Source organism: Mesitornis unicolor, unplaced genomic scaffold, assembly GCF_000695765.1.
Source record: "Mesitornis unicolor isolate BGI_N332 unplaced genomic scaffold, ASM69576v1 scaffold17275, whole genome shotgun sequence".
NCBI lineage: Eukaryota > Metazoa > Chordata > Aves > Mesitornithiformes > Mesitornithidae > Mesitornis > Mesitornis unicolor.
In genome coordinates, this window is record NW_010186324.1 from 1 (window position 1) to 21298 (window position 21298).

General features: G+C 36.3%; 1 protein-coding gene across 1 annotated transcript in view; it reads right to left on the reverse strand.

Moving 5' to 3' along the window:
- Positions 1-3052: 3052 nt before the first annotated feature.
- LOC104541139 (rapamycin-insensitive companion of mTOR-like) overlaps positions 3053-21298 on the reverse strand; it is a 37046-nt gene continuing 18800 nt past the window's right edge. Inside the window, 13 exon segments of the mRNA XM_010185120.1 lie at positions 3053-4089; positions 4653-4882; positions 5542-5648; positions 6552-6644; positions 7431-7518; positions 9252-9361; positions 9889-9967; positions 10081-10157; positions 10607-10771; positions 16669-16795; positions 17378-17577; positions 18127-18262; positions 20603-20649. Of these exon segments, the coding sequence (XP_010183422.1) occupies positions 3056-4089; positions 4653-4882; positions 5542-5648; positions 6552-6644; positions 7431-7518; positions 9252-9361; positions 9889-9967; positions 10081-10157; positions 10607-10771; positions 16669-16795; positions 17378-17577; positions 18127-18262; positions 20603-20649 (2493 nt within the window). The 3' untranslated portion in view covers positions 3053-3055.

Genomic DNA, 21298 nt, shown 5'->3' on the forward strand with positions numbered 1-21298 from the left:
TCCCATCTGGACCCATGGATTTATGGATGTTTTGTTCTGTCTCTTTGTATTGCACAGTTTGGCAGTTCCTGAGGTATATATAATTTTTTTTCCTCATTGAAAGTCCTGGGTCAGGGGCTTGAAAGACAGCAGGAGGGAACTTCTGGTGGAGGGGCTGCCAACCCTGCAAAACCACAAGTTTTCTCCAGCTTACCAGCCTCTGAAGATTTACAAGCCAGATGTGGACAGTAAAGATTCTGGCTTTTAAACTGCTAACTATCTCATTTTGAAATGTACCTATGCACTGAATATACTCTCTCTGGATATTCACAAACTCTTGAGGTAAGCAGACACACCTCTGCAAATGCAAAGCTTGAGCCTGCTAAGGTGCCAGCAACACAAGCAAGACTTTTTTCCTGTACTTGAAAGTCACCAGCCACCCTTTAGGTCACCCAAGCATTGGAAGAATTTGGTCAATGTGAATGCACAAAGAACCAACTTGAACCTGTGCAGAGAGCAGAGCTGACTGGACATGCAGCCAGAGAAACAGGGAAATAGGCTGGGAAAATGAGACAGGAGAGCAAAGGCTGGAGAGCAAGTCCTCAGTACTGATCAAAGTCTTGATTATAAGATCTCTCATTTGGCCAACTGTCATTTTACCTCTCGGAAGATAAGAATCTAGAAATGTTTTCTGCTACTCAAGCTATGTAGATAGTTTATAAGCAGTAAACATCTGATTTCTTGACTTCCTGCCTTAGAAATATTTTTAATATAATTTTATTTTAGATAGGCAATTAAAATGTCTGCTTATCCCCAACAGATTAACAGATTTATACTGAGACAAAAATCAAACTTTCAAGGTTTGACCGTGCAAGGTTCAAGACATCATTATGTGATAGGAATGCGAAAAACTCAAATTACAGGATATCAGTAGTTTTCTTGCTACTAACTCTGATCAATGCTAACTACAGCAGCAGTGGACTTGCAAAAGTCAAGCCATACTTCAAAAACCCATATCTTACCAATTGTAGAACGCTTTAATAACTAACACAATTACTCTCAACATAAAACTATATAAATATTATTTCTAAACATTTGTCCCTGCTTTTCCTGGAAATGCTAACAGATATATTAGTAGTAGTGATAAATACCAATACATTTTCATGAGGACATGTCTGCAGGTGATCAGGTGAGAGCCATGATCAGGATTTGAGACATGCACATTAACATTTCTGGTTGGTCTTTCAAGAGAGGTGGAAAATTCAGCCTCAGTAATTAATTGATGCAATAAAAATAAGCTTTTCAACCTTTTAAATGAAAGGAACATGTAGAAACATCACAAAAATCAACTTACAGCTGCTTGTTTCTATGAACACATGAATTTGTCAATGAAGCATGAACTAGATATTTTTTTTTCTGAAGACTGACAGTAAAATAGCCCTGGCAGACAAAAAGGACAGATTATTTCTTTCCAATTTGTTACTTTAACAGCAGTTAAGGACAATATTTAGCCAGAAGTAGTAACATACTCTGAAATTAAAAGGACCACAATTATTCAGTGCAGGTACTCAGCTGTAACCAGTAAGAAAAACACTTATGCTAGTTACACCAGTCTTTCCAACCAATGGTATTAAGTAACCAACACAACCCAACAATCTCTTGTAACATGTACATCTGCAATTTTTTAACCTTCTCAGAGATAAGAGCACTGCAGGCATTTCAGTTCAATGTTGAACAGGTCAACTCAAATCCTTGAGCCTAACCACTGATATAAGGGATCATGAACAGCTAAGCACCAGGAATGCTGTTTGATACTACACTGCATCACATACGGGATCAAAGTCCACTGCAGCAAGGCTGCATTGCAGACCAAGGGCATGACTGCAAGGAAAGGTACAGCGTTACTACAGCCACAACAGAACGTGTACTGCCACTAGAATAGCACCAATTTGTTCCTGCATTAGCACAGGAAGCCAGTGACAGAGCAAGGAGCACTTTTGATTTCCACAACAGTGCAGCTTACCTACTGAATCCTCCTTAATTTAATTGGCACACTCAGTCTGATTCTAACTTAAGTTTCGTTCCCTTTGTTCAGTTATCATTCACAGCATCTTTGCAGAATCACATGAAAACACCAACAAATGAATATTGCCCTTAAACAGAATTTAAAAAGCATAGTAATAAACAGGCACTATATGCACTCAACTGGGTATGCAGAGTGCAGTTCAGGGACTGGGCATTTGCTCTTCTGTGCAGTAAATAGATGACTAATGTGCTGGTAGCTTCTCCCCTTTCTCTCATCTAAGAGAGCATGTCTATGTAAGAACAGAGCTAGAAAGTCTCTTCCCTTTCAAGAGTAATGTGAAAATCCAATGCAATAATTAAGAGGATTTGAAAGAAAATACTTAGTAGAAAAGCTTTTAAGAGAAAGATGTTAAGCACTGACTGTACCTGCTGGGAACAGTGTCAATGTCATGAGCTAGATACCTTATGTAACTATCCAATTAGTCTTCAGAACATCTAATAGTACTCAAAAATAAAGAGGTAACACTGTCATCTAAAAATAAATGCAGTAACATCTTTGCTCTGTTGTAGCTAGCAAGTCAAACTCACATTCATATCAGTGGTACCAATGCCCTGAATGCCACAGTGAACATGAATATAGCATATTGGCAGGAGTTCCTGTCCTAAAACCTCACCAAGTGACATCGAGAAAATTCTCTTCTGAAATACGGCTCTGACTGCATGGGCAATTTTGTGTGACTGCAACTTCAGTAACATTAGCAGTGTAACTGCATTTAAATATTAAAAAAGTTAAACTGGAAGCATGATAAAACATTCTTCCTTTGTCACTGGCAGCATGAACAGGGCTGAGCACAGCTATGAAAGCTGGGCTTCTCTGACAGCACTTACAAAATTGGTAATACTCATATTATTCCCCTAATATTGATACTGCCTTCAGTGAACTTACAAATCATCACTTTTAGGTGAAGTTGGAAAGAAATATTAGAAAGATACTGTTCTTATTCAAATGTTTTTACAGCTCTGAAGTACGAAATGAGCACACAATGATTTCTTACCGGCTTGGGGTCAGCCGAGAATCCAGGCTACCAGACTTCATGGTAATAGTGTCAGTAAACAGCACATCCTTTGCTGGAGATGCCAGGGCTTCTGAGTGAGACAGGGAAGGATGCATTCTCTGCTGTTGTAAGCGTTTTAGTGTAGCATAGCCAAAGGCATCTCGAGAACTTGTATAGCTAAAGTTATAGTCAGCAAGACTTTTTATTGTAGCAAGAGAAGGAGCTTTAAGAGACTGGGCTCTTCGGGGAAGTGTATGAGAAGACCCTGGTGGTACCAGGGATACGGAGTTGGATTTTGAGAGAGGCAAGTGGTTAGACTGTGGTGTTGAACAGTGACTTGGCTTAACTGTTTTCGTGCTTACCACAGTACTCAAACTTCCACAGTCAGTATCTACATTTGTAGTGTCCACACCTACAGTCTCCCTTGAAGGACTAGAGCTCATCGAGCTTATACCACTTGTTGTGGTATCTGTATTAAAACTTAAGCTACGACTCTTGAAATGTGTTTGTGTAGTACCATCTCCTATTAGCCTTTCTCTGCTTGTGTTTTCCCGGTGAATTTCGTTTCCAAGACCTTTTGGCAGCTTCAGATCATTTTCTCCAATACTCGGGGTACTATCAGTATCTTCCATGTGCTTACTTCCAACAAAAGAAGTTTCTAATCGTAAAGTCTGGATTTTAGGAACTCTGAAAACAGGGTTGAATTCTTCCCCAGCAGGAAAGTCAATGCTACTAGAAGGTTCTGTTACAGTACGATTTCGCCTCAGGCCTAATTTACTGTCAGATGATGTCACCTTTCCTCCTTTTGGATCACTGCTACTTCTGTGTTTTTTATTAGGCAGAGTAAGAGAGTTTAGAATGCGATTTTTCACAAGTCTACTAGAAGAGAAAAAAGGAAAGGGACTACGATCTTTGTCCTTTGAAGGTCCAGGTCTGTCATAAAATATTTGTTCTGCATCTTCAGTAATATCTAGGAAGAATGTACTAGTTGAAGTACTACCAAAACGGTCATCCTCCATGATGAACATACCTGAAATGATATAGGACTTTGTCACTGAAAATGGACATTTCTTCAAAGTGTATAAACTGTGCCGCAATAAAGTAAGCAATTCTTTCAATGAAATATCCAGCTACTGGAATGACAACCAAAGCACTCCTTTAATGGTATCTAAATATGGTACATTTCTGGATTTAAATTCCAAATACCTATAGCAAAATTAAAATGTATTACTCAAAATATAAAAAATAAATAAATACAGCAATACACACAGAAATATATAGATTTATATTCTAGAATATTCCTTTAAGGACAGCCAAGTATATGTATCTTTATATCTAAGAACAGAGATTTCCAAAGGGTATTACAGCAAGCTGCCATGACTTGACACAAAAACTAGTAACTTACCCTAATGCTAAAATTTTACTTATACACCAAATATAAACCTAAAATAGTGTTCTCTTCCCTCTCATGTGTCTACATCTCTCTGAATGCAAATGACTCTGTCCTACTGCTTGCATTCTTCTTTTTTTGCAATAATATCTTCACAACATTTGCCTGAACCTCATCCTGTTTGTTTTGTTGTTGTTACTTACTTGAAGGAGCAGATTCACTTTCACTGTTATGTCTAGAACTGGTGGATTCAGAGTTCAAGCTAAGAGTGCTGGGTATAGAAGAAAGTTCATTGCAGAGCTGCTCCATGTCATCAGGGACCACTGGCCAAGGCTGTCTACGACTGTGCCTCACTGCATCCCAGTTGTGATGCTTCAAAATGTCACACCCTTGCTTAGTTTTGGCTATCAGACCAAGCACGTAGACACAGGTTCTGCATTTAATGTATATACAGAAAAAGAGAGCAACAAACCTAATTTAACTAAACTTACTTCTCTTTTGAAAGTTTCAAAACAATTCAGCAGAAACTTCACAAAACTGCCAAGTAGCTTTTTGTTCCATTTTTATTTGTACATCAGTGGAAGCTTAAGAAATGCACTAAAATATCTGAGAACAATACAGAAATATATTCACAAATAAAAACTAAAGTATTACAAGAGTCTGATTATGTAAAGTAGAAAAGCGCCTTTAAAAAAAATTACAGGACATATGTTAAAGCAGTAACAATATTAGGCAAAACACCATCTATCTATGCTTTCAAAGATTCAAAAAAGATAATGAATAAAAGTGATGGAATAATAAATTTATTCCAACAGAGATATAAGTACCAAGTACTTTCACTGTTTTTGAAAAAGGAGAAAAGTAGTATGCATATTTTTTCCTGGGTTTCATTTGCTTACTGCATGTTCTTTCAGATTTCCTATACAATTCTGCAATTGTATAGGACCGAGATTGATTCTCAGTCATCAACAGTCTTTAATAACTGATTCACAAGTAAGCGCAAAGCTATATTCATATATATAAGGTACGGCTATTTTAAAACCTATGGCAACTACCAATTATAAATGTTATGCATAAATCAGATACACATACCCTCTAACAGAGAGAACCTCACAATGTTGGGCAAGTGCCATTATATCAGGAATTACATTCTCCTCTTGAAGCAAGTTAAGACCCCAATTTGACGATCCAATATTGCCCTAGAACAAAAGTTTGTCAAGTAAGTTGATTTTTATGTGATCTGCAGCACTATCAGTGTAAAGTTCTCAACAGTTTTGTTTGTTGATAGTACAGTTTAAAGCCACATCTTCTTAAAGCAAACAGAGATCCGAGCACCCTTCCTGTCATTTCCTAGCTGTGCAAATCCGAAAAAGGATTTGGCGTGCTATGTATGATACCTAAAACTGCTTACAGGTAACTAATATGTATTCCTCATTTTCCCAATTCTACTACAGCCAGCAGGATGATCTTGATTTACTCATTTTACATTCCTCTTCCACAGGCATTTCATTATGTACTTATAATACCTTCCAGTAATAGTCACCTTGGACAAATGTTCCAAAATAAACTTTAGGAAATACAAGAAAGAAGCAGACAAACAGTTGAGGGGGCAAAGCAAATTTAGAAGTGTAGCTCTGATAGGCACAGACTCTAGGTTTTCACCTATCACAAGTACCAGGGGTGTCATGACTGTATATATTCACACGCATCAACAATGGCAGACAACTTTCTTCCAGAAAAAGTGAATTTTGGACCAGTGCAATAATTACATGAAAATCAGACCACAGCAACTCGTAACTGCTGGTTCCATATACTAATTTTGTTGCTACATGTGGCAGTCTGTTCTCTTAATTTTTAAGAGAAAAAAAAAGAAAAGATGATAAAGAAGACAGTGACTATTAAAAAATTCAGAACCAGAAGGGTGCAGTGAGCTGTTTTCATCTGAAAGTCCAGTTAGGGTACAGAATGCCAACTTGGAAAAATTACACACACTTTATGACAAAAATCCCAATTAACAATTTTATGGGATTTTACTTAGTTATTTCAGTATCAGGAGTTATAACAGAAAACAGCTGCAGAAAGTTTGTGTATCTATTACTAACCAATGCCCAAAGGGCTGCTTTCAGCTGCTTAATTCCTTCCCACTTATCCAGCATTGGGGAACGAACAGTGTAACTTAGATCTGTAACAATACTCTGAAAGAGAAAAAGAGAAGAAAAAAAAAATCTTAGTTGCAAATGAAAAGGAGACCTCAGTCAAACAGGTTCTCTTGCATTTTTAATAAAAGGTAAAGCACTTATTCAAAATATGCACCCTAAAATGAACAATGGTAGTTCCAGAATAACAAGCATAAGTTAACCGCAAAGGTAATGCAAGTAAAAAATTTCAATGTAACTACTGATTGCATCAAGTTAATTCAGATTTTATAAAGACAACAGATTAATCAGACTGACACACTGCAATATAGAAGCTTTCTCTTGAACGTTCCAACTATCATAGTCAATTCATTACATCATCTTGCAAACCCACATTAAAAGTGAATTCATTTAAGCAACTATGAACTGGCTTAGGGTTTGTTTTCTTAGGTTTTCAGGATATTACAAGATTTTATTTCCACATCTCCACGTTTTTGTATGCATAAAAGGATAGGCACAGTTTTACTCGTCAATATGTAATTCACTCACACACACACACACAATTGTTTTCATTGATGAGTTGATTTTAATTCTAAGATTTTGCTAGCCATTTTAAGAAAAATGTTGTGAGGTATTTCTCTGATTTTTTTTAATGTCAAGAAGGAATTTTACACAAGACCAGATGGCAAAGACTGTCTTCAAAACTTTTTTGCCCCATATAACTTAAGACTTTCATAATCTACTTATTTTGCATGACTGTTTAAATGCCATCTCCTTTAAATACATTTTTAAAGGGTTGCAGTACTCCTTAAAATCTTTCAAGTTATAAATAGTTATTATCCTCACCTGAGACTCCAATAAATGGCAGCCTGTTTTATGGTGCACCAGTTAGCCATAAAGGTGAACTGGCAGGTAGACATGTGGTCGCTGTAATCTGGTGGAAAGAGAAATCATATGTTTTCCCAGCAATTTTGACATTTTCTTTTAAAATAAATTACACTGCAGTGTAACACAATGAGTTACTCTTAAGTTTTTTCAGACAAAGGGGATTCTTTTGGAGAAAACAAGACTAGGAATAGACCAAAATATTTCAGTTGGGAGTTACAATGATCGCCTAACTCAACTGCCTGACTACTGCAGGGATGACAAATAGTTGCTAAGAGCATTGTTCAACACTGACAGGCCTGGGGCATCGACCACACCTCTCCAGGAAAACTGTTCCAGTGTTTGACCACTCTCTCAGTAAAGAAATGCTTCTTAATGTCCAGTCTGAACCTCCCTGGCACAGCTTCGAACCATTCCCATGCATCCTGACACTGATACCAGGGAGAAAAGATCAGCATCTCTCTGTTCACATCCCCTCCTCAGAAAGCTGCAGAGAGCAATGAGGTCGCCCCTCAGTCTCCTTTTCTCCAAACCAGACTAACCCAGAGTCCTCAGCCACTCCTCACAGTTCATGCCTTCCAGCCCTTCCACCAGCTTTGGTGCCCTCCTAGGGATGTATTCAAGGACCTTCACATCCTTCTTAAATTGTGTAGAAGATTGTATTCAATAATCTATTGAATTACAATCTAATTACAATCTAATTCAGTAGATTGTAAATCTACTGAAAAGAACTGGCCCTAAAATTGAGCCCTGAGGACCACCACTGGTGATTGGTCATCAGCCAAACATAGCCCCATTCACTACAACCCTCTGAGCTCTGCTCTTCAGCCAGTTCTTCACCCAGTGCTCCGCAAATTCACTTATCCCATGGTTCGGCTATTTGTCCAGAAGGATGCTGTGAGGGACAATATCAAAAGACTTCCTAAAGTCTAGGAAAACTACAACCACTGCCTTCCCTTCACTGACTAGACAGGAAACCTTATCATAAAAGGATACTGAATTAGTTGAAAAGGACTTTCCCTTTATGAACCCATGTTGACTGTGCCTGGTAACTGCATTATTCTTTAAATGCCTTTCAGTAGTACCCAGTATGATCTTTTCCACAATTCTTCTGGGAACTGAGATTACACTAACAGGTCTGCAGTTTCCTGGGTCTTCCATTATGCCTTTCTAGTAAATTGGAATAGCATTGTCTAGCTTCCAGTCAGCAGGGACCTCGCCAGACTCCCAAGACCTTTGGTGGATGATTGAGAGGGGTCTTGCCATAACATTTGCTAGTTCCTTCAATACTGTTGGGTGAGTACCATAAGGACCCATGCATTTGTGAACATCCAGCTGATACAGCTGGTCCCTGACAATTTTAGTGCCCACAAATGGAAAAAAATCACTATTTCCACACTTGTGGTCCACCAACTAAGGGGATCAGGCAGCCTAAGGTCTATTAGTGTCATTAAAGACTGAGGAAAAAAAAACCCAATACTGAATGCTTCCACTTTTTCTTTCATTGCTATTAGTCTAATGTTTTATTTAGACCTCTTCTTGCTATTAACATAATTACAAAAGCCCTTCTTGTTATGTGACACCAGATTCAACTCTAATTGAGCTCTGGCTTTTCATCTCTTCTCCCTGCATACATGAACCACAGCTTTATAATCTTCCTCTGAAGCCTGGCCTTGCATCCAGAGATCACACAATTCTGTTTTCCTCTTGAGCTCCATGAAGAGTTCCCTGTTCAGCCAAGGCAGCCTTCTACCCTGCTTACTTGATTTAAGACAATAATACCTTTGGTTGCTTCGACGAACATAGTTATCCCCATCAACAGGTTTGCGGTATGTTGTAAGTGCTTCATTAAGTTGCTCTTCAATCAACTCAACATACTTTAAGTTATATTCCTAAAACAAGACAGACAAAGGTTGACACAATACATTTAGTGGTTTATGTTTTTATAGTATGGTACTTTATAAGGAAGGAATAATTGAAGTACTCCTTCAGAAAAACTGAATTTTGTTATGATCTGAAGGTGGAGCTCACCAAAATTACTGCACTGCATGCATACAATGAGTTTTCAGAGTTGATGATTGATTCCATAATTATCTCAGTGAACTTGTTAAATAAGAAGGAAAGAAGGGAACACTTCACATCTGACTTTAACTTGATTAATCTCAACAGACCACCATGCATTCCAGTATTCCCAGAGAAGTCACAGCCTGTAAGTCAGTAAAAAAACCTGCCAGTAGGAATGAGACCAAGCACTTATAACCAATTATGAAAACAAAATAATGTATAGTTTTAGTGATGACCATGATGCATTTGCCTTGTGTTCATATGCAGTATTTTTAAGAATCTTTGACCTCCTAAACCTGCATATTCAACACCCTTCCTCCTCCTAATATCAAGCACACTTAGTTTTTGCTATTACCTTTTGCCACTTTTCCATTTGTTTTGTTACATAACCTCTTTCATTAAGATACGAAAACCCCTTTGGAATGGACAGAAATCTGTAAAGTAACAACAGTCAGTTAGTACTCCACTTAAAACAAATCACATAATTTGAAGAAAACTAAACATTTGTTTCCATGGTGTAACGTCAAACAGCATATTCAACATTTACCTTAGGAGCAGAAGCAAACCCTTGTCTCCAAGATGAGAAAGAGCTGGTTTCATTTGGATAAGGGCATGGAGATTGGCCTAAAATAATTAAAAATAAGGAGTATCTAAGCAATGTATAAATCTGAAAACTACAACAATTACAATAATGTGCCAGGAATGAAGCAGCAAGATTTTCACAAAAGGAAGCAAACAGCACTAACCTCATCTTGGTATTATTCATGTTAGATACCTTCTGTCATTAAATTTATATTTCTTCACAAAAAGTATAATGATCAGAATAGCTGAATTAGTCTGAATTAATGTTTAAAAGTAGGAGTAATCCAGAAGTCTACATTTTTGTTGTCATTAATACTGCATATTTTCAACAAGGGGGCCTATGAACAATTATGAAGTCCAACTGTGACCATCAAGAAAAGAAACTATCACTAGCTACTTGTGTGCTTCTACTGTACTACTGAGGGAGGGGATGGGGAACAGCTTACAGAGCAGCATACCAGAAAGAGGCTGAAAAGGGAAAGGATGCTCACCTTGTCTTCACATGCCTCATCTAGAATATCAAGTGCCTCAGAAGAAATAGTTTTATTTTTATCATGTAACTGGGTCACCAGTAACTCAATCCCCCAGTTGCTGAAGAACTCCACATTTGCTCTCAGCAATACTCTTAAGTGTTTTGTTGCATACAACCTGCAGCTCTGCAAAAGTAAGGAAAATGCTTTTTTGAATGGAAGAAAAGTAGCTAAAGTAGTTATGATTTATCACTTTAAAAAATACATTTGAATTACCATATTTTATAGCAAGTATCTGTGAGGCACACATTATATATTAAAATTGATTATTAGAGACCTATTTCTCTCTTGTCAAATGAGAAATCTGAATCTGAGATCACAAGTAATCTGGTCACTGCAAGTCTGCTTAGAAAGCCCTTACCAATTAGTCATTCACTGTGATAGCACAACACAAAGTTATAAGGACTAACAAGAAAAATACTTTGTAAATGGCCAGTTGAATTGCATATACCTTCATTTATACATTTTCCAACAAACTTTATCAAGCAAATATTAGAACCTCTAGAGAATTTATTTTAATAACTTTAAAATTATTTCCCAAAAGTATCTGATCTTCAAACCTTCTCAGAAAACCTTCAAAATAGAAAAATATTTCTGTAGTAAGACAGGTTCCCAACACTTCGTTTACTACTATGAATTTCTCCAAGTGACAGCCGAACAAAGTAAGTACCTTGTCAATTGCTGTACTGCTGTTCAGGGAACAGCACAAACTGATTAACACCATCTTCTATCAGAAAAAACACACATAATAAAAGCAAACAGGCTTAATGTACAATAATTTGTGGTGCTCTGGAGTTAAGCAGAGAATAACCCTGACAATGTATGTTTACTAAGAAAATGTGTTATCTATACTTAGACAAGCAGAGCTGGAAAAGACAAAGTCAGGTCTGATCTTTCTTTACGTCTTCAGTCCCTACAGCTTTAAGGCTATGATACTAGCCTAAAATTACTGTAACCAAGTAATTTTTCTACATGTTAAAGTATAAAAGATCTATGTCAGGATGCATGTAAATATCTGTACTGCAAGAAACAGATGCAGTGGTCCAGGTTGATCAGCACTACCTAGGTTAATAGTATATTCTGGATTGTTTTCTTTCCCTCCAGAAATACTTGGCAAGCAGGACTTGAAAGAAAATGAGAGTAGGAAATGTGAACACGTACAGTTCATTTGAAAAACCTTGTCTCATTATTTCAACTTCAAATATGTGTACATTTCTAATTATTTAATATACAGAGGCTTACTTTTGGGAGAAGAGGCAGGAATGACATACAGACTCTGGAGCAGTGATTCGCAACCCTGACCTAGGCTGTGCCACCATTTAGAAATGGCTTGCATCTTATCTGTGGTATGTCTTGTATCTGAGTAGGTGATAGCAGCGTATTTATTAAAGATAAGGACAAGAGCTATTATGCCTAAATGATCACTTGATCTAGATGCTAAACCCACAGAATAAAACAGTAATATGAAACAAGCATTCAGTGTCATGCACGTCTAGTGTTAATATCTGTCTATAAAGTATCATTGTTACTGCTTTAACTACACCGAGTGTGATACAGAGAGCAAAAGATAATAAAGTTCTCTTCCTGAAATTCTTCCTGAACATGAATTAATCCATCCAGATGGTACAGAATTAGAACAATTTTTATTTTCTGTTTGGAGAAGAAGAATCTCATGACTGATAGGACGATAAAATGGTAAATAAATCTCACTGCAGATACATTTGAAACAACGAGCTAAGGTGAAAAAATAATCCCAGCTTTACACACATAACAGGCTCTAAGCCAGCTCTTTCCACCTACAGAAGAGATCTCGGGGCTAATATTAGCTAGTTCTGTGAAAGTGTAAGATAGAAGTTCAATGGCAACTAAAGCCACTGAAAGTAAACAGAACAAAACACATCAGCATTGTCACTAGGTAAATCCACTCAATGCTGACATCTTGGACACCATGTATAGTTCTGCTTTTCCTACCATGATCACAAAGAAAACAAATAATAAAGGTGTAAAGAACAGCAGAACAGGGTTTTAAGAAATTGAAGGTATGGAAAAGGGTCTTTACAAGGAATAACTCAATAGACATTCAAACATCAGACCTGGGGCTGCAAAACCACTGTGTGCATTTCCAACTGTTCTGAAGTATTCAGGCAGGACCACAACATTTGTGCAGTAACATCACCTGTTTACATTTCCCAGATCAGAGAGAGAAAGCCCAGCACTACTCCTCCAGATGAGGCAAAATCTTGGAATGTTTTTACTTTTGATGAGAACTGATAGGAAAACCATTGTAGAGGATATCTGAGGAAACAAATCCTCATGCATGAACTATATGCTAAACAGATAATTTGAACTGAAATGCATGTTCATTTTTAATCTTAGGATTCACTTGTCCAAGATGAAAGAATGTCAATTCTGGTATTATTTAAAAATATATTCTCCTTATGGGACAGAGCACTGAGTGGTATAAACAATGCCAAGTTTCAATTTTTCCTATCATGCTTGTTAAATACGAAGTAGTAAATTTTATTTTGCTGTTGACTATGATGCTGTTTCAGAATTCCACACTGCAAAACCCTGACAATAGCAGATACCTTCCCCTAGGATCTAAACAGATGCAATTCCAAATTACTTCTCAGTCAGTGGAACTGTCCATGCAAATACCTTGCAGTTCAGTATTTCCACATTCTTTCAGGCACCTTATTCTCTTGGAACTGACAACTATTTCCACCTCACATGAGCATTTTAATTTCTGGAAGAGGTTTGTAGTTTCGTCAACTGCAGTTGTTAAAAGAATACCACTTATACCACTAAGGATACAGCTAATACAAGAACAATAAAAAGGTTTTATTCTTTGGATTAGCTTTATTACACTTTGATCTTCTATTAGGGGCATAAACACAAACACTGAAGACAAGGATTTTGTCCTAGAGATGATACTGGCAATATTGTGTACACCAAGCATTGCCAATGGGTTCTTCGACTGGTCAACATTTTCCCTTTTTGTCAAGTAGTACTCAGTGAAATTTTCTCTTCAGAATCGTGTCAGTTCAGTTTCCACCAAAAGAACATTGCCGTTGGGCACATGTTAAAACAGGAAAATAATTTCTTATGGAAGTGAATAAATTTTATCCAAGTATGAAAACATCTGTGGTTGCTGCAAATGTAGGCCCATTTCTGCTGGCTGAGACAGTCCATTCTATTTGTGATTTTCCTCTTTTAGAACAAATATAAAAAAAGAAATTCCAATATTCCCAAGCAGGTAAATTAATTCAGGAAATAAAATATCCTGAAGTAGTTTTATCCATTCCTCAGGGTTCAGTATATTTGACAAAGTAACTAAGGCTGTATTTAACAGGTTCAAACAGTAAGTTTTCCTTTTTAGTATCCTGATAGTAAAATACTCATTTACATTTGTGATGAACAAACAAGATTTAACTTTTTTCCATTTCTTAAATGTTGTAATAAATTCTTTTCTTAAAAAGATAAATGATATATTGAAGGGATTCTCATGGCATTGTAGCGTATAAAAATCAGGGCACCATCTCATCCAATGCAATGGTGAGCTCTAAATAGTAGAATTTAAGTCACAACACAACTCACCTACGAACTTGCCTGGAGATCACTATGGCTAGAGACCTGCTATACTTGAATGCACAACCTAACTCTGACATTGAAAACTACTGACCAATACTGTGAACATACAAGAAAGGTTACACTTTTTTTTTGAGTAAGTCAGTGCTTGGCAGTTGAGAAGATATATCCTAATAATTTCTACTCTTACTTTTCAGGACACTGCCAAAACCAGACAGCTACTTAAATCTCTGTTGTTTCCCTAGTTATTTCCCTAGACAAGGTTGCTAGATTCATGCATCCATGTGAGTCTGGGAAGTGGAAAGCATTAGAACTCAGAAGCCATATGCTACTAACATAGGCTAAGACCTTAAAGCATCACAGACGTGAAAAGGTATGAGTGTATCTGGCAAGAATGACCTCCAATTTCAAAACTAACTATTTAGGTTTGACCTCCAAAATTTGTGTTCTTACATTTCTGAGTCTGTGGAATGTCTCTTGGCTTTCCCCAAAGAATTCTGTTCTGACATCTGTCAAGTTCTGGCACAAAATACTCAAGATAACACCAGCAATGAGATAATTTCTAGTCCTTTTCACTTTCCCAAACAGACCAGAATGAAACTTGGGAGCTCTACAAGGTTTCTTCATTTCTAAGGTGCTGGAGAACAATGTTTATTCTATTCACATCCAGAGTACATAACATGTTTACTACCTATTGTTCATTAAGCTGAACTACAAATGGGTGGAAGTTGTATTTTTAGCTATCATCACTAAGAGCAGCAGCAGCTCTCAACTGATTTCTGGGTCTGTAGATGCTTGGGACTGTATTTTCAAACAGTATCTGCACCCCACGTCAAGCCAGTCTGCTTACAGCTAGTGATACCTGTATCAGAGTTGAATACATTCCATGTTGTTCCTCCCTCCACTAAGATTGAAAAAAAAAAAAAAAGTAAAAAAGTAGGTCTTTATAGAATATTTGGAAGAAGATCACTCCTTCCCTACCTACATAAAGCCTCTGGTAAGTACTGGATGTTTGAAAACATTTGGAAATCTCTTTCAAAATAGAATTTAAGTCTTCATATCTTAGATAACAGAATGAAGAAATTCTCCCCAAAACCTAAATCACAAGGACTAATTCATAATCAAATGCCCCAGATTATTAGTATGACTATATACTTCATTAAGGAGATTGTGACTGCATGCCTAGACTTAGTTTTCTAATTGTTAACTAGCTGCATTTGGGGAAAAATGAAATGCTGGAGTGCTTTTCTCCCACATATGGTTTCTTTTCGTGAAGTAAAAATAGTTAGGAGATTGTGGAGGGGGCAGAAGGCAGTGTCCATTCACATGAAATCTCAATAGAAACAGGTAAATGAAGTTCCACAGTAAATTGCTCTCAAGTCCAATAAAGACACAAACATATGTCCTCCCAATGTTAATTTCTGCTTTCTTGCTCAGACTAGGCATAAAACAACTTTGGAGAGAGGATAACAAAGCCATCAGTTCACTGAAAGATTACTTTAAAAGTTATCCAGTAGGGAGCTTCACCTTCTTCTTTCCATGTCATTCCTTCAATCTCAATTATATTCATTACTTTCAGACCCCAAAAAAAGAATTCTATATTGACATATGTCAAGGTCTGGCATATAATAGATGCCCATAAGAACCATGTATTTGATGGTTTCAGAGAAATATCCTCCCTTTCTTTCTTTCCTTCTCCTCTTCCAAAAATGCAATGAAATATCCAAAGCTAATATCTACTGTATTCCCTCTTCTATGCACTCTGGAACGTAATTTGCCTTGTCCAGGCAACAGAGGAATAGCTCTCCCTGAAGTTATGGAAGTTCTTTCCTAGTTAAAGTTCAACTTAATTGTAATTTCCCTGACAACAATGCTTGCGACACACAATTCATGACTCTTAAGAGTTCAAGAGCTTCTTTTCCCAAGTCCATGTAAGACCGTGTTTTATTTCCACTCACCGTCTTTGACGCATAAGTACAAATCCCAGTGCCTATTTCTGAACCACCCTTTCATTCCAGGAGCTGTAACTTCTACTTAGTTCCATCCCAGAAACTTTTATCTTCAGAACAGTATGTACCACTGGAAGGTTAACCTGTTTAATCACTGCTAGAAACACACATTTCTGTTTGTGAAAACAATGTCTTCATGATTGATTTACTGACCTAGACAATGTTACACTTGGTTTATGCATTGTAGAGGCCCTTCATACACAAGAGAAACCTCTACTTGAACGGCCTAATTTCTTGAGGACAAATACTACATATGGTGTGAAGTTCACAGCAAATCCAAGAGCTACATGAGCAGGGGTTTCACTTCTCTGAATACAAAATCAAAAACCTTTAAGCTGTTGTATATGCAGACAGTCATACATCTTGACTAACAAAATAAATGTCTAGTGGCAAACAGTGATGAAACGTAAGTTGAGTCAAACTTACATCAGTAGCTGCTGTCAGGATTTTAGAAAGAATGACTCTTGCTAATCCATCTCTGCTGTAATCCAAACTAGAAACAGTCAGTTTTAACAAGTGATCCTGGTTCTTCAAAGAACAAAGATTAAGAAGACTGGAGGGGAGGAGAAGGAAGAAAACAAAAAAAAATAGTATTTGAATCCACCCAAACCCATTTAGTTATTCAATCAATAATGTAAACTTAAAGTACTTTGAATTAGACTTTCATTTCTATAAACACAGAATTCAAAGCAAGTTCTCATCTCAAATGGCATAACTTTAAACTTTCATGGCTGCTAGACTCAAATGGGGATCAAACAATGTACTAAACTGCAGCTGGAAAACCCCAAACCAACATTTTTAAGTAACTGCTCAGTAATTATTTTGTCAGCATACTTTAATTAGTGATTATGAGTACAAAAATTAATGTTCATGAAGCTCCGTGAACAATTCCTCATTGTAAAACTAAGCTATTTTGTGACACAATCACCCATGTGTGTTCAGTAATGACAGACTAAAAGTCTGTTTGTCAAAAAAAACAAACACCAAAACTTCCCACAACTGGGGATCTTTACTTGTAAGTAAACTGAAAGCACTTTAAAGTTTTCAGCTTTACAGACAGTGGTCCTCACATACAGGTTCACAATTTTCAGTATTATACTGATAATCACAATTCAAACAGAATAAAAACACTCACCACTGAAACACATTACATTTTTCAAGCATTTTCACTCCATGAGGGTGACAAGAGAGAGTACCAAAAAACAGAAAGTAGTGCTGGCTAAGGGTATTTAGTAACCCATTATTTTGAAGACTACGCTCGGGTTTCAATCCTGATGAAGAGTTGAGCCAATTTACAATATCTTTAACCAATTCCTCCAGGTAACCTTGTCCATCCTAGCAAAACAAAGAATAACAGAATTTCTTAGTAACAGAACTGGGTAATTTTTAATTTCTTAAAACGTACAAGCACAATACAGATACAAAATAGAAATGTGGGCAAATAGAAGGCAAACACGATTCAGATAAAAGAAAACAGTTTGAGACAGACAAAAAGGAGTTTAGCTCGGAGACATCTTCGGACCAATTCTATTCTTTCCAGGAAAACGACTGTTCAACGATATTTTCCTCTGACCTGAGGCATAAAAGTCTTTAACACACAAGAAACAAGGAGGTAGAGAAAGGAAGCATATACACAGCAAAAATAAAAAAAAAAATCCAAACCCTAAGTTCCATTTAATAACGTATTTAAAAAAATGCTTAAACACAGCCATCTTTCTCAAAGTCTCATCTGGACAATTCAAGTTTTTAAGTTATATTTCTTAATTACATTGATCATTTTAGATCTAAAACTCAAAGTCTACAGAAATCTTTACTAAAATTAAGGTTTTTTTCCTTTAAGTGGCGTACAGCAGCACTACTCATTCTACCTCCAGAATTTCTTACCTCTTCTGATTCAAGAAGAAATTCAGTAAACTGACAACCCACCACAGTGAGCTGCTTAGCCTTGTCATAGTCCAGATCCAGGTTGGCATACAGTTTACTGCTAGGCTTGTAAAAATAGAGCAATCTCCTTACAAACCTATGGAAAGGAAAAGAGAATTTGCTCTTTTTCAGTATGACAAAGACAGTCTCACAATACAAAAAGACGCTGGTAGAAAAGATATGTTATTACTAAATTAGCTCGTTGCCAATACATTTTCAAAAGTTATTAAAAGAGTAGTAGGTAGCAGTAATGAGCCTATGCAGATGCTATTTCAGACACGCAGCTGTACTGTTTGTTACATAAGGTTTTCTATGCCATGACTTAAAATAAGCAAAGAAACTAAAAACCTCTATGCTCTTTGAAGCCATAGCTTTCTTCTCATTTCATGCTCATAATTTATTCTGCTGCAATTTATCCTGCGTTGAGTTTCAAAGACTAACCTATCTAAACTCACACAGACTAAAAAAAAGAATCTGTGGCATGTGTATTCTTCAACAGTAATGTTTTAACACTACTGTGAAAAACACATTTTCATGTTCTGCCAGAAAAGGCCATACTTATTCAGCAACACTATCTTCATTCACCTCAGTTAAGCATTTCTGAAGCATAACAGAGTGATTGCAAATGCAGACTCTCACTCAGACTTTTTGAAATCATGGTGAGCAATATAGCTTGAGTTCTGCATTGCAGGAGTCCCTCTTTGGCAAAGAGCTTCTCCTTGTCAATTCTTCATAAAAAATAAACATACGTTTGTGCTTTAAAATAACAAAATGTAGATATATCAAGCATTAAGAAAACTCAATTAAAGCACCGCACCTTTAATTTAAAAGCCACTATTCTCAACTCCAAACACAGGATATATGTATGTATATATATACATATATATGTATATATACATATAAACAAAATCTGAGGGTTTCTGTAAATTTTGTCAAGTGAAATGTATTTTATTGTGGATTATTAGCAATAAATACATTATAGATATGAACACACACATTTATATGCATGTGTATATTTAAGTGTAAATGTGTACACACACATTGCAGTAACTGTATCTCTATGAAATTAAGCAATCTAGAAAAAAAAAATCCAGGTTCACTTTAACAGTCATAAGATCATCACAAGAACACTAACAGTAAAAAAATAAAACTTATGAAAGGAAAAATAAATGTACTTTACACTTCAAAAACAAAGTGGCTGAATTTTGTTTAGGATCAGCAGTGAAACTAGAGAGATTCAGTGCTTAATTAGTTAAAATTAAACAAGAACAGCAGCATTTTAAAACCATTAAAGCATCTAACCCAAGGATTGATGAACTGCAGAAACTTTACACTAACTTAGTCCTAGATTTCATCAATTTGTTTTTAATTAAATTATTTAGACATTGAACAATGCCTGAGTGCAGCACAAAACCAAAGAACAGGAACAGTGTCTGAGGTAGGCAGGTAGAGGAGTGAGTGTGGGTGTCACAGCCAGGACTGCAGACACTGCTTTAGAGAAGTGATGTTATAAACCACTGGATTTGGAAAATAATGCTTTACAAAGTAGAGACTGGCAATTATATTTAGGAAAGTGAAAAAAACAAAAACCACAAAAAAACAACAACTCCAAAAGCCCCAAGAAAATACAAATGCAAAATTAAATTATGACTACGATTACAATGGCACTACCAGTTCTGCTGGGAACACTATATAAAAGTAACCTCATTACTTCTTAGTCAAAATCTAAAACGGAGCAGCGTGAGCCCTTGAGCATATGTTTTAGCTTTAGGTTTCTCTTCCAATTCATGTAGAAGTAGCTTTCCATGCCTACAAATACAGAATTACTCTTCAAAATAATTTAGTTAAATCAGTTTCTAAAATGTATGCTAAAAAGTGGCATCCAAGAAGGAATTAGTAACACTACTACCACACATGCACAAAAAGTAATAAAAATGTCTTAATGCCAATAGACATGAAAGGAACTTGTACTACTTTTTTCTTTCCCGAATCACACATGCTTCCCTTGGTATTAATAGCAGCTAGATAAAACTTCCTCTTGGTTTCTAATGAAAGCTGTAACTATATAACTGTACAACTGCAGACCTATTCTGTCAAAATTTCTCGAGTGCTGACATCAAACACTAATGTATGAAATACCAAAGAGATAATACTTTATGGTTTAAAATGAAACAGGGTGTTTGCAAAGCCGACATGATTCTCGTTAAAGAAATACATACATGAAGTATCTGTGCATAGGAAAGTAAGCACTAAATCTTAAAGACCTGTTAATTTAAAGCAAATATTGCAAGCTTATTATCTAAATTTTCATTTTTGCTGCTTATCTATAGATTAAGTTTTAGAAGTGTGACATATCCAGGGAATAGTTTATTGCAATATTAAAACCAGCTTTTCCAAATTTCTTTCTTCAAAGGAAGTCTATGTAATTTTTACATACCTGTGCAACTGTTCATCTTTATAGTTCCTTAGATTTACATTTGGCCACTAGAAAAACAGCAAATATAGCATTATATGAAACTTGTACATCAGTTCTTGATTAGTCACTAAAATTCACTCATTTCTAAATTATATTTACTTAATAACTAGAAGTGTCAGTTTCGTTGTATCTAATGTTACCTATAAATAAACCTTGTTTTATTGAAAAGCCCACACTCATTGCTCCAAGAACTGTTTGGTGGTTTTTGTAGAGGAGGACAGGAAACATGGGTCACATGCTACGTGTGTAAGGCCACAATTCTAATGAAAACAGCAAACTATGAATATCTAATAAAAAATAAACAAATTTGCTCAGTTTCTTCCTTGCAAATAACAAAAAAATTTGCTATGCATATTAGGGAAGTAATTATTTTTATTGTTGTTTTCACTACCAAACGTATTTGTTTAAAAATAATCATTATTCTCTTATAGCTCACTTAAACACTGCTTATTAAAATGGTATTTGAACTCCTCTATTTATACTTCGTAAGATGTGCTAAGATGGATCACACTAAGCCATAATACCCTCTTCTGGACCTATCCTTTCCTCCTATTACATTTTCCTCTGTTTTTACAACCATCTGTTGTCTCCACAGTTTCAGATTTATTTTTGTCACTTCTAGTAAGTACCTTCCTGGAAGGGATGGAAAAAAGTTCA